The sequence below is a fragment of the Geotrypetes seraphini genome, chromosome 9 (assembly GCF_902459505.1).
Source record: "Geotrypetes seraphini chromosome 9, aGeoSer1.1, whole genome shotgun sequence".
Lineage (NCBI taxonomy): Eukaryota > Metazoa > Chordata > Amphibia > Gymnophiona > Dermophiidae > Geotrypetes > Geotrypetes seraphini.
Window position 1 is genome coordinate 79,627,751 of NC_047092.1, and position 14,951 is coordinate 79,642,701.

The window sequence follows — 14,951 nt, forward strand, 5'->3', positions numbered from 1 at the left end:
ATAGACCTGAGTTCTATTGAGGGAACTTAGGTACTCTTTGGACATTCTTCCAGAACTTAGGCACAGTTTGGATGTCCTTAATCGAATCTGCTAAATAGCAATCTGGGTTTTTATTTTTGCTTTATTAAACTCAAAATACATTTAATAAGGCACCACATAAACGGGGCACATCAAAACAGATACCGTATTTTTCGCTCCATAAAAAGCACTTTTTCTACCCCCAAAAAGGGGGTGGAAATAAGGGTACATCTTAAGGAGCAAATGTAAAAAAACCCAAACAAAATCCATACCTCCTTTTATAATCCTGGTGGTCCAGCGTGCTTTACGCGCTCCTGCCTGGGTTCTTTTGCTCTCTTCCGGCAGCGGCAGCAGCACAGCAGTGCAGGAGGCAGGCATGAGCTTTTTGTGTGCCTGCTTGGTCCCTTCCTGCACTCTGAATGGCTGCCTGTCTGCCTGTCAGTTCTCATCCCACGAGAATTGACAGGCAGTCATTCAGAGTGCAGGGAGGGACCAGGCAGGCACACAAAAAGCTCATGCCTGCCTCCCGCACCACTGTACCGCTGATTCTGCCGGAAGAGAGCAGCAGAACCCAGGCAGGAGCATGGAAAGTGCGCTGGACCGCTGGGATGACAAAAAAAAAAGGTACCGGGGGGCCAGCTTGCCTGCCTGCCTTTGGGCTGGCTGGCTTGGGACTGGCTGGACGGGTTGACTTAGGACTGGCTGGCTGGGTTGTGGTGGGTTGGCTGGTTGCTTTTGGACTGGCTGGTTGCCTTTGGGCTGCCTGGCTGGCTTGGGACTGGCTGACTACCTGGGTTGACTGGGGGATGGCTGGCTTGGGGTAGGTTGGCTGGTTGCCTTTGGGCTGGTGAGCTGGCTGGCTTGTGACTGGCTGGCTGGCCAGGTTGATTGGGGGCTGGCTGGAACTGGCTAGCTGGCTTGGGGTTGGCTGGGGGCTGGCTGCCTTGGGGCTGGCTGGCTGACTTGGCACTGGCTGGAGGTTTTGGAGCTGGCTGGCTGCCACTAGATGTACCTACCATTAAATGTGCCCATCACTAGATGTGCCCTGTACCCTGTTCCAGCCTACTACTAGACCACCAGAGGGGAGACAGGGTACAGGGCACACCATTTGGTTCAAAATTTTTTTTCTTGGTTCTTCCTCCTCTAGAGGTGGGTGCGTCTTATGGTCAGGTGCGTCTTATGTAGCGAAAAAAATACAGTATATTGCATGCAAAACCTATTTTTGTGGACAAACAGCAATGCTATTTGCTAATTAGAGGAAAATATTCATTAACTGAAGCACAGCACATGAAAAACATAGCTTTAGTTTTTCGTGCTAAAAAGCTACCCTTTTTTCTGACTAAACAGTGCTCCAATCAGCTCATTCTTGAAAGCAAAGAAAGCACATGACACAAATATATAGATTGCATGCATAACTTCATTTGCAAAAGCTTAAGAACAGAAAAAAACCCCAGATACAGACCTTAGCATGGCTTCCACTTCATTGCAAATGGAAGTTTGCAGCTGCACAATGGTGACCTCATTGTGAGATCATCAAGGTGCACCTGCAAGGTAGAATACCACAATTAAAATATGTGCTGGGGAGCTGGTTTGGATTTGAACTTATGATCTTTGGAAGAGGAGCACAGGGCTTTTACTTATTGAGCTATAGCAGGGCAGTCAGACACCTGCCTGGAAGCTGCTATAGCTCAATAAGTAAAAGTACTGTGCTCCTCTTCGTCATAAGTTAAAATCCCAACCAGCTCCCCAGCACATTTTTTAATTGTGGCATTCTACCTTGTAGGTGTACCTTGATGATCTCACAATGAGGTCACCATTGTGCAGCTGCAAACTTCCATTTGCAATGAAATAGAAGCCATGCTAAGATCTGTATCTGTTTTTTTCTGTTTTTAAGCTTTTACAAATGAAGTTATGTATGCAATCTATATATTTTTGTCATGTGCTTTCAAGAATAAGCTGATTGAAGCACTGTTTAGTCAGAAAAAAGGGTAGCTATTTAGCAAGAAAACTAAAGCTATGTTTTTCATGTGCTGTACTTCAGTTAATAGATCTTTTCCTCTAATTAGCAAATAGCATTGCTGTTTGTCCACAAAAATAGGTTTTGCATGCAATATATCTGTTTTGATGTGCCCCATTTATTAAATGTATTATTAAATTTATTTTAAAAGCAAAAATAAAAACCCAGAGAGCTATTTAGCAAATTGCATTAATGACATCCAAACTGTGCCTAAGTTCCATCCATAGAACTCAGATCTATTTGAAGCCCAAACTAAGCTCAAAAGTAGCCCTAGTTTTCATTCGCCTACAATACAGGCATGATATGGGCACCCTAGATCGCTCAGTGTTATGTAAATGAATCAAAGGATGCTCAAACTGAGTCATTACCCAAATCACACCAATTCCACACCCATGCCTATTGAGTTAGGTACGAGTTTTAAATATGGGTGTCCATGAAATTGTGGTTGTGTGTACAATGTGGCGTCTATGTCCTTTGGATGCCTAAGTACCAATTATCGCTTGTTAAGACCCTTAATTGGCTCATTAACTACTTAGAGTGGACGCCTAAAGCATGCCTCACTTTGGCCATGACATAGGTGCCCTTTATAGAATCAAGGCCTCAGTGAACATTCATTGGGCACTTTGTTTTTGTTAGACAGTTACCATTGATTTTCTAAAGAAATCATAGTAGCGATTTAACAGTGTTGTGTGCAGTGTATAAGCAATTCTAAAGTGACTTTTCAGAGACAGATAGCAAAATATCACACAAGGACTAAAACTCAGTAATTGTATTTACCTGTTACTGACACATCATATTCTATCAACAATGTTGCTTCCTGTCCACATTGTTTCAGAATACTCATGGCTTCAATGAGTGTTGCATCATGGAGTCGAATTCCATCTACACTCAGCAACCTATCACCTGGTCTTATTGTTCCCTCTCTGAAGGGAGACAAAAGAAACAATATTAATTAATTAAACAAATAGTTAATTAATTAATTAATCTAATTTATAATCTGATCATCAAAAATCTATGCAGAACACAGCATAATATACATAGAGGGGTATAATAATAATAAAAAAGGTCCAAGTTTATTTCCAACATTGATGGCTTTTTTGCAGATGATTTAAAGCTTATTTATTTAAGCAGGTCTTTCCTAATAAGCAGGGTTTAAGGTTGGATATATAGTAAATGACGATAGATAAAGAAGACCCATGTGGTCCATCCAGTCTGCCCAACTGTATATTTTTTCTTTATATTTTATATTTTTTCAGTCATAGAAGTCTGCCTGGCACTGACATTAGGTTTCAATTACTGTAGTTGCTGTCCAAGCTCACTCCAGCCTTTCTAGACTATCCCAAAGTATTGTAGTTCCCATCTAAGCCCTCCCCATTCCATCCCAATCATACAGTCATATAAAGTACATACACTGACCATACAAGTCTGCTCAGTTTCAGCCCTAGTTCTTCAATTTATACCCTTCATTTTCTGATTAGAGATCCTCTGTGTTTGTCACACACTTTTTTGAATTCTGTCACTGTTTTGCTCGCCACCACCTCCCTGGGGAAGGCATTCCAGGCATCCACCACTTTCTCTGTGAAAAAGAATTTCCTAACGTTTTTCTTAAGTCTACCATCCCATAACTTCAATTTATACCCTCTAGTTTTACCATATTCCCTTCTCTGGAAAAGATATGGTTCTGTATTAATACCTTTGAAGTATTTAAACATCTGTGTCATATGTCCCTGTTCGTCCTCTCCTCTACATATTCATATCTTCCAGTTTCTTTTTATATGTCTTTTGGCTCAAACCCCTTAAAATTTTCATCACCTCTCTCTCTCTGGCCTGCTTCAAGTCTTCTTATATTCTTCACCATATACAATCTCCAGAATTGAACACAATATTCCAATTGAAGTCTCACCAATGACCTATAGAGCGGCATCAACACCTCCTTTCTTCTGCAGGTTGAGCCTCGCATCCTTCTGGCTACAGCCACTGCCTTGTTGCACTGTTTCTTCACTTTTGGATCCTCAGATGCTATCACCCCAAGGTCCCTCTCCCTATCTGTGCAGATCAGCCTCTCACCTTCCAGTACATACCACTCATTCAGATTACTACTTCCCAAATGCATCACTCTGCATTTCTTTGTATTGAATTTTAGTTGCCAGACATTAGACCATTCTTCTAACCTTTGCAGATCCTATCTCATGTTATCCATTCCCTCCGGGGTGTCTACTCTGTTACAAATCTTAGTATCATCCGCAAAGAGGCAAACCTTACATTCTAAACCTTCAGCAATGTCGCAGACAAACATATTGAACAGAATCTACCCCAGCACCAATCCTTGAGGCACTTCACTACTCCTCTTTCCTTCCTCTGACTGAATTCCATTTACCACCACTTTGGGTCCTAACTTCAGCTTGTCAAGTTTATTCAAGAGCCTTCTATGAGGAACTGTGTCGAAGGCTTTCGCTGAAGTCTAAGTAAATTACATCTAGCGCATTACCTTGATCCAATTTTCTGGTCACCCAATCAAAGAATTCTATCAGATTCGTTTGGCACAATTTACCTTTAGTAAAGCCACGCTGCCTTGGATCTTGTAATACATTTGATTCTAAGAAATTCAATATCCTTTCCTTCATTAACGCTTCCATTATTTTTCCAATAACTGAAGTGAGGCTTACCAGCCTGTAGTTTCCTGCCTTATCTCTGCAGCCACTTTTGTAAAGAGGGACCACATCCACTCTTCTCCAATCCCATGAAATCTCTCCTGTCTAAGGATTTGCTGAACAAATCTTTAAGAGGACCCACCAGAACCTCTCTGAGCTCCCTCAATACCCTGGGATGGATCTTGTCCGGTCCCATGGCTTTGTCCACCTTTAATTTTTCAGGTTGTTCAGAAACACTTTGTTCCGTGAATGCTACGGTATCCACTCCATTCTTACATGTAACTTTGCCTAACTATGAATTGAGATGACTTCTTGATATTGATCGGTTTAATGATTTTATGTAGTATATTTGCTAATGACTATATTATATTCTTTGTTTAGACTATTTAGAATAGATAATGCAGGATATACGAGTACACTTGTGAAATAAAGAAAGAACCCTAAAGAAAGAGTTTGTCTTATTACCTCTTTTATGGCTTTTGTCAGCCACCAAGACTTTGGGCCCCTTTTACATAGCCATGGAAGTGATTCTCCCACCGCAAATGCACCATAGCCCATAGGAATGGAATGGGCTTCTCTGCATTTGCCATGGGGGAATCGCTACCATAGCTTTGTAAAATGAGCCCTTTGTTTTGTGCCTGCAAGCAAAACAGAGGAGAAGGAGGAAGAGATTAGTTAACATTACCATCAGGGGAAGGGCTGCTAGGGCTGCCTGCTCATGGAGTATAAACAGGGGGTAAGACTAAGGGAGTTGCGAAAGGTAGCCGCTTTTAAGTGGTCAAAGAGCAGCTGAAATCAAAGCAAAACAAATTCTGCAGCCACAAAAACTCAAAATATCTGTGTATATGGTCAAAAAGTTTAATATTTAAAAGTATGATGTGATGTCCAATTATGAGTTTGTATAGAATTGTTATAGGATGATTATGATTCGGGCACTATTTATAGAATCTAGGCCTTTATGTCAAATTTTTTTGATTTAGTAAGTGAAAAAAAGATAATATTTATATGCATTAGGTGCAAATTATCTGGTAACCCACAGACCTGAGACTGATGAGGTAGAATCAATGCCAACAAAGAAATAAAATCTTGTTCAATCAGCTACTGTTTTAAACCAGACAGCATGAAGTGATTTTTCTGGATGAGTATTGCTGTAACATGAGCCCATTAGTAGCTGCTCTGGATTAGAGAGTTGTGCAGGGACAGAAATCAAGCCTGTCCCTGGCCATCCCTGCTGGAATTGAATCCATCCCTGCTTGTCCCCTCAAGTAATCTCTTCCATCCCTATAAACTTCAGAAGTACTTATTTCATTTAATAATGCTACTGAATTAAAGGCTCTGGTAGAGACCCATTTACAAATAAACAAAAACACTTTATTAATTTGGAAATATTAATTGGGAAGAATACATACTTTATAAATGGGTCTCTTCCAGTGCTTCTAATGTAAATATAAATATTCCAGCTGTTGAGGACCCTCAAGTTATATCAGCTGAGGACTTACTCTGAAGGTGGATGGAGGTCCCTTTTGCCAAGCTTGGCAGGCAGAAGCAGTGTCCCTAAGGGCCTCTTCTATCAAATTGCACTAGCAGTTTTTAGCGCAGAGAGCTGCACTGAATGGCCCGTGGTGCTCCTGACGCTCATAGGAACTCTATGAGCATCAGGAGCAGTGTGAGCCATTCAGCGCAGCTCACTGCACTACAAACTGCTAGTGCAGTTTGATAGAAGAGGCCCTAAGTCACAGATGCTGGCACCTCAGTGGCTCAGGGATGCTGCCAACGACTGCTATGCTTAGTGGAGGGAAATTCTGGCCACCTATGGAAGAGGTCCTCAGCTGGTGGTGCTTGGGGATCCTCACCAGCCACAGCAAGGGTCAGCAAGTACTTCAACACTTGAGAAATAAAAACAGAAATGCATTTTCTTTTCTGGTGAACACAACATAAAGATATCTTCTATATACCTTTCCCAAAGCTAACATATTTCATTCAATAAATTATTTTTGTTTTTTAACTTTTGTTGTCTGGAGAACTTTTTTCCCATCAAGTTGGTTCCAGTTTCTCTTTTTTGTGCTGTCCTGTCTTCTGCGGTTACTGTCCTGTCTTCTGCGGTTCCTCCTACCATAATCCAGCATTTCTCTCTTCCTTCCCCCCACTGTACATCATCCTCACTCCCTTCTATCCTGGATCATTCTCTCACCTCCCCATCCCTGCAAAGGATTTCTTCCTCTCTCCTCCATCCCCATGTGCAACATGTTTCCCTCTCTCTCACTGTCCATCATCTCTCTCCTCTCCCTCTCATTCCCTCCCTTGCTGCAAAGGGAGTGGGAAAGGAGAGAGAGAGGGATCCAGGGTGCATCTCTCTCATCCCCTCTACTGCTACATTCAACATTTCTCTCTCTCTCATCCTCTGGCCTTTTGGCCATTTTTCCTTCTCTCACTCCTCTCCAGTGCCATGCCATGTTTCTCCTTTCATTCCCTCCACCATGTCCACCATTCCTCCCTCTTGCATCCCTTTTCATCTTTCCCACCTTCTCTCTCTACCACAACATCCAATATTTCTTTCTCCCTAGTCCCTCCCTCCCTTCGCAGGTCTCTGCACCTCTCTTTTCTCCCTCCCCTCTCCAGGCTCTAACCCTTTTTTCTCTCTCACAACCCACAATTTCCCCTCTCCACAAGGGCCTTCCTGGGCACTGGGTCCAGCAGGGGGATTTTGGAGGCAAGAGCATGGCTCTCTCAGGGATACTGCAAGCTTAATCATAAAATGCCCCACCTCCTTCACTCCACCATATTTAAGGTAGCCCCCCTCGACCCACCGAGGTACCTGGTGGTCCAGTGGGGATCTTCGAGGTAGGAGCATGGCCCTTTTATTCCTGCCTCCTCATGGCTGCCTTCTAAAATGGTTGCAGTGACCTTTCCCAGGTGCTCACAGCATTTTCAGTAATACAGTGAGAGGTTTTGGCAGCCATTTTAGAAAGCAGCTGCAAGAAGGCAGGAGCGAAAGGGCCATATTCCTACCTCGAAGACCTCTTCTGGACTACCAGATACTTCGGTAGGTCTGGGGGGCAGAAGAGCTGCAGGTTGCTGACTCTGCCCTAGCCCATGCAGCAACTCTTCCCTCCCTCCCTCACCACACCCCTTCCATCTTAACATGTACAGCATCTTGTTTTCTCTCTTCCCACCCATCCCGAGCCTGTGCAGCATCTTACCAGCACACTCCCTCCCTCTTTTCAGGTTTCTAGTAGCGATCCTTGTTCTCCATGCTATCGGCAGCTGACCCACTTCAGACCTGTCTGGACAAAATGGCTAAATGGCTGTTGGATCACCAATTAGTGCAGAACCCAGAAAATATGGTGACTTGTTGGCTCTCAGTTCACTTACCACACCTCGAGAGTGACCTTTGGCTGTTTGGAAACCAAATTAAACCAGTTCATGCGTTTCAATATTTAGGTATTATTTTTGATCCCCAGCTATCATTTGGTCCACAAATTTCAGCTCTATGTAGATCATGCTTCTTTACTCTTCCCAACAACTGCACATAGTTTGAGGGCTGTTTGATAAAAGGGCTCTCCACATGTTAATACTTTCTTTGTTTATGACCAAAATAAATTATTGTAACATTATTTAGGCTGGAATTTCAAAGACTTTAATCCGTAAATTACAAGCATTGCTAAACTGTGCCATATTTACTCATATTAAGCCACTTTTGAAAGAGCAGCATTGGCTTCCAATTGAACAAAAAGTTAAATTTAAAATTCTGTTTTTAACATTCAAAGCTCTTTGTTATGACTTACCAGAATACCTTCATTGTTTAACTATACCACACACTCCTTTATGCATACTTCAGTTAGTTTTGCCGCCACCATGTAATGCCCACTTAGAAACCACACGACATAGTGCATTTTTCTTTTTAGCACCAGTACTATGGAATTATTTATCTCTGGTGATTCATGAAGAATCATCTTTAAAATAAAAAGTTCAAATTTGCAATTAAAACCTGGTTATTTCAGCAAGCTTTCTCATAATATTGAGAAGCCTTCTTGGGATTCGATTTGATTTGACTTGCTGTTTCTTAATAATTAGTTTGGATGTATGCTTAGCTAATTATGCTTGGTTCTTTCCTGTCATGATTTGTATTTCCTTTCTACTATTTTAAAATATAGATTGTACACCACCTTGATCTACTACTATGGTTAGAGGCGGTATAGTAAATTCAAAATAAATAAATGTGGAACACTTCTGTTCAAGAATATCTTTATTGTATGTAACCTGTCACCTTTGCTAGCCCAAACTTGATACATTGGAATTTCTAGATGAAGCCAAGTTCACTATGAAGCCAGTTTTATAACTTGGATCCTCAATGTAGGCACCAGAGTGGTGCACACTGAATGCTAATTAAGCCTTCTGCTCATTGGTTGCTCCAATTTTTAAACAACTGATTTCTCTGGTGTGTGTTCTCAGATCATTATAAAAAAAACCTAGATGGTGGACTAGGTTCCTGCCTGAAATAAGATGGAAGAAATGGATGAAGTTTGGAGTTTACCCCTGAAAAATGAAGCATGGAGACGTCATGTCTGGATAGGGTAAGTATTTGGCTATTATAATAAAATATTTTGTGTGCAAGTGAATAATGAAAATACTTGTAATATGAATAGTGAAAGAGTAAGAACTTTAAACATAAATGATAGAACACTGAAACCTATGAATGAACTGTCAGGCAATTAGGAGGAAATTCTATAAATGGAGCTCAAAAATGGTCACATTACAGGTCATTACTCAATTAATTTGTGTGTGCAAATTTGGGCACCATATATAGAATACCAGGGTTGGTGCTTAATTTAACCAATAAAGGTCAGTTAGATCATTAGGTTCCTCTGGAGGCTGCTAAAGGAAATTCTTGCAATTTACATACCAGTTTTGTTTTATTTGAACATTAGTTTCTATGCTATGATAAACAGAAGTTTCTATATTTATATAGGAAGATAAGGTATACCTGTCAGCAGGCCCTCCAGGTCTAATGCATATAATTGTAAATGGACGAGATTTGTGTCTTTCTTCATGTATTCCTCCTGGAAAACACATAATATACATTATAGCTTTATTTACAGATTTTGATAAGTACCTATTGCCCCCCCCCCAAAAAAAAAAATCATATTTATTGGTGTAGCATTAGCATCAAGAGCTATTATACTGAACATAAGATGCTGCTTACTTTTACAAGGATGCAAAGAATCAATGAAGTACATTTTTAGTCCACAGTTGCCACACAATATTAAATAGATAAATTATGGGGTTCTCAGTAATTCAAGTGGGTCCACTGAAAATCTATATATAACTTCAAATGGATTAGTTATATGGAGAGCAACTAAACTTCTTCTACCTCTGGCTTGCCTCAAATTCCATATAAATTGAAACATTGGAGGAGATTCCGGAACTTGAGGACCTAGTGGATGGCTGGTTAGCAGTTAAGCTCCCTCCTCTGAACATCATTTTTAGACTTTAAAGTTACAATTTCTTTAATTATTAAGACAAAAACCTTAGATAATGGCTTCTAATAAGCAGAAGTTCCAAGATATACTGGTAAAATCTACAGGAAAAGTTAAAAAGAATGAAAGAAGATCCACAGACTTCAAGTGAGATTCCTCTGCCATTGGATGCCTTAGATATAATAGAGGTATTGGAAGGAATTAGAAACATCAATTTAAATATAACTGAAATGAGGAAGGAGATGAATCTTATGAATAATAAATATGATATAGTAAGCAATAGAATGGATAAAATAGAAAATAGAATGGAAAAGATTGAACAAGTACATCAGGAACATAAAGAAGATCATAATATATTAAAAGAAATGAAGAAAAAAATGATAGATCTGGAGAATAGATCTAGAAGACAGAATTTAAGAATTTTTGGTTTAAAAGAAGGAGCTGAGGGGAAAAATATTTTAGCCTTCTTGGAGGAAGCATTACCAAAAATACTACCTATTAAATTAAAAACGCCATTAGAAATAGAGAGAGCACACAGAATTGGAAGAAAAAGATCTCAGCCTCAAGAAAGACCTAGACCAGTAATCATAAGATTACTAAGATTTCAGTAGACTCTTGAAATATTAAAAGCAGCAAAAGAAACAAAAAATCCAACTTACAAAGATTCTAAACTGATTTTTGTCCCAGATCTTGCTAAAGAGACTGTTCAGCTAAGAAAACAATTTTTACAACTGAGACAACCTTTAAGGGATATTGGTGCCAAATATAGACTATACTATCCTGCATTGATGAGAATTACATATAAAGATAAAGTCCATCAATTTGTGAAGATCCAGAAAAACTTAAAGATTTCTTGTCATCCCAAGAAATATCTATGAATTAGAGAATATTTAATATTGAAGAATACTACTTTTTATGGATTTTGTTTTTTACATTGATCTGAATAATTGTAATGGAATATAGGAAAAAGTCTAAACATTTAAGTTATTAAGTTTATTTGATATTAAAATGGCTGCCGCAACTGATGTCTAACTGAAATGGTACTAATGGAATAGTTATAATTTTTTTAAAAAGAGGAAGATTCTACACTTAGAAGGAAGGGAAGAAGGAAGGGGAAGGAGGGAAGTACAAAAATACCTGATGTCAAAGGAACTCAGAGGAAGAAACATTCCTGCCACTACAGAGTTGAGAGTGCTGCTCAGAAATGGAGACACGCTGTGCTTCTTCGGTGACATGGAGAATGCTGTCCCTTTTTCTTGATGGCAGACACACTGCACAAGACGTGAATTCATGGGCCTGTTCGAGTGATTGACTCCTAAAGTTGCCTCCTTTCATGGTTCTGATGCGCGGTTTGGATTGAATTCACCGCCACATCGTGCTTCATTTTCACTGGAGGGCTGGATCAGGAGAGGGAAAGTTTGCATGACAGGGCCAAGATCCCTGTCTATACGGGGACTCTGGGACTGTCTCCTCCCTGGCTCAGATGCAGGCTGAGGACTGTGGTGCGCTACAATGCCAAGAAGGCCGGAGTGGCTCTTGTCCCTTTGGCCAGAAGTTGGGAAGTGGAGGTATTGGATGACATACTCGGTGGTGCGGCTTCTGGGGCAGAGGTTTCTTCAGATGCTTGGGGATTCTCAGTTTCCTAGCATGGTTTAAGTCACATTGTCAGAGCCTCCCCAGCCCGTGGCAGAATTTGTTAAACGTGAACAGCATTTGGAACGCCTTTTCTCTCATCAGAGCCATTATCGATATTAGCATTGCAACGTATATGTCGGGCTCTGAAAATGCTGCTGGGGGTTCGGATTGACCGACTTCTGCCTCATATGCACAGTGTTGTCCAGTACATGCTTCTGTAGGACTCAGGACAGTGATGGAAATGTGATGCTGGAAGACTGTGAGGTCTAGTTGACTCTGGACATTTAAAAAGGGATATGGAAGAGGAGGAAACGCTCCCTGACAGAGAACAGGATGTCTGGTCTCACTTCATGCGGGGTGGCACTGTACCATGAAGAGGAGCGGATTATAGATGGTGAAAAGCAGGTGACTAAGATGATGAGGATACTTTATCTGACTGGTGTCTGTGAGGGTGCTCACATGCTGCACTCGATGTCCTTGTCAAAGTGTTTCGTGATGAGTTGTTGCCCTGCATGATACTATTGCTGTAGGAGCTTCTTTTCCACCCTGAGCGGGTCATCCAAGTTTCCTACATCCTGGTGCTGGCTCCTGATTCATTACGTCCTGAGAATGGGTGATGTCAATACAGTTCTTGTTGTGCAGTATTTTATTCTAACTATTATTATTATTATTATTATTATTATTATTATTAATTCTAATTCATGAATAAGGGATAACAGGTTTTTAGTTAAATGAATTTTTAATATATACAAATTTACAAATTTAAAAATTGAATATTCAATAATAAATTAAATTACTTTTTTCAATTGGTTTTCACTGAATGAAATATTATAATGAAATGATATTTTAAATTAACTTTAATACTGTTAAGGGGAAATTATAAAGGGAGTTCTTATGTATTTAGACAATTGATATAATAAAAGTAATGAGCATTTACTTGTTTACGGTAATGAATTCATACAGGTATTTTATGTAAAATGCTGAAATGATAAGTTTCATTTTAAAAAAAAGGGGAAATTATATATCTTTTGATTAATTTGTATAATATAACAGAAACAATGAAGTATGATGTCTGGGGGAGGCCAGTCTGATTTTATGTCTTCAAGTTGTCGCAATATAGAAAGGGAGTTTTTTTAGGGGATATAGGAAAGGGTTTTGGGGATCTTAGAATTACAATATTTAATAGAATAATGGGTTTTAGAGACATTACTCAGAATGAATTAAGGGAAGATGGATATATACAGAACAATTTTAAGTATATTAAAACAAAATATTTGATGTGGCTCAAGTGTACAGTAAGTAGATATCTTAATGGAGCTTAAATTATTCTCAGTAAATGTAAATGGCCTCAACCATCCAATATAAAGAAAGAAAACACTTTTATTTTAAAAAAAAACACAAAATGTATATATATATTACATCCAAGAGACTCATTTATCGGCTATGGAGTCTAAAAAATTAGAGGGGGATTGGGTTAAACATTGTTTTTTTGCCCCAGCTGTGGGGATAAAGGCAGGTGTAGCAATTTTAATTAATAAAAAATGTAATGCTTTATTTAAAATGATTAATGCAGATCCTTCAGGAAGATGGATACACGTAGACATGAGTATAGGAAATAATATCATGGTGCTTTTCAATATATACTCACCTAATTCGAATCAGATTGAATTTTTTAAATCTATACAACAATTGCTGTTACCGTTTGCTGCTTCTAATTTAGTTGTGGCAGGGGATTTTAATGCTGTTATGGATCCTTTATTGGACAAAAAACTTAGCAGAATTATGAAATCATTAGGCTTAGATAATTTGGTACAAAATTGTGATTTGAAAGATATATGGTGAATATTTCATTTTAATGCTCGGGAATTTTTGTTTTGCTCCCAAAGATGACAATCTCTCTTTCAGCTGGAGTAACAACTGCGGACTCCCCCAGGGCTCCCCGTTGTCACCGACCCTTTTCAACATCTACCTCATCTCACTGGGACACCTACTTCTGGACTAGTTTCACCGGAAGGATCATTGTTGCACAATCACTTTCCACCATCCTTTACTTATCTATAATTATTATAAATATTATTATAGGACCCCTGAGGAATGCTATCCATAGCCGAAACACGGACCATATTGGGTCTGCATCATATATACTATTATGCACAGCAGCTATATTGGGACTGCATTGTTTACATCTTCCTACATTCCAGTTTCATTGTAAACACACCAGCTACATTGCCTTTTCGTACAATGGATTTGTCTTATTTGAACTTTTCTATACAGTATATCAGCTACATTGATTGCAATTCACTGCATACCAGCTGTATTGCCTGTGTTTTTTTGTGTTTTACATTTTGTTTTTATTTTTTATTATTTGTTTATATATTATCTTTTTTTATTTTTTTTAATAATTCTTTATTCATTTTGAAACTTAAAATAGTGCATACATACATACATACATACATTACAGGATATATTTAAAAGAGATTCCGGAACTTGGAAACTCAGCGTATGGCAGGGTGAAGGCAGAGCTCCCTCCTTTGAACTTGTATTAACAGAAATTAATATATGTTATAAGTTCAAATCTTTCAAAATTTGGAGGAAATATTAATAAAATGACTTCAATCAAACAAAAACTACAGGAAGTTGCAGGAAAATCATTCTGTAAAGCAAAAAGATTGAAAGAGGACGCTCAAGCAATAAGTGGAGTCTCATCATCTATAGAAGCACTGGACATCATTGAAATATTAGATAAACTGGAAAACATAAATATAACAAAGAAAGAAATGAAAAGCGAAATAAATAATATGAATGGTAAATTGAATATCATTAACCATTGAATGGACAAAATGGAAAACCGAGTTACAAATCTAGAACAAACACAGATTGAATACTGAGAAGATCATAAAATGATTATAGCTATCTGAGAAACGAAATAGCGGAAACACTTCGCCAAATATGTAACCTATCCTTAAAAACTGGGGAGATCCCAGAGGACTGGAAAATAGCAAATGTCACGCCCATCTTTAAGAAGGGATCAAGGGGTGACCCGGGAAACTACAGGCCAGTGAGCTTGACCTCGGTTCTGGGAAAGATGATGGAAGCACTGGTTAAGGACACAATCTGCGAACACATAGAAAACAATGGACAACTGAAGGCGAG

At 39.3% G+C, this 14,951-nt stretch overlaps 1 protein-coding gene across 1 annotated transcript in view; it reads right to left on the reverse strand.

The window, feature by feature from the left end:
- The window catches only part of GRIP1 (glutamate receptor interacting protein 1), a 399,879-nt gene that overhangs the window by 195,353 nt on the left and 189,575 nt on the right, over window positions 1–14,951 (reverse strand). The window contains 2 exon segments of the mRNA XM_033958481.1: window positions 2,813–2,958; window positions 9,671–9,746. Of these exon segments, the coding sequence (XP_033814372.1) occupies window positions 2,813–2,958; window positions 9,671–9,746 (222 nt within the window).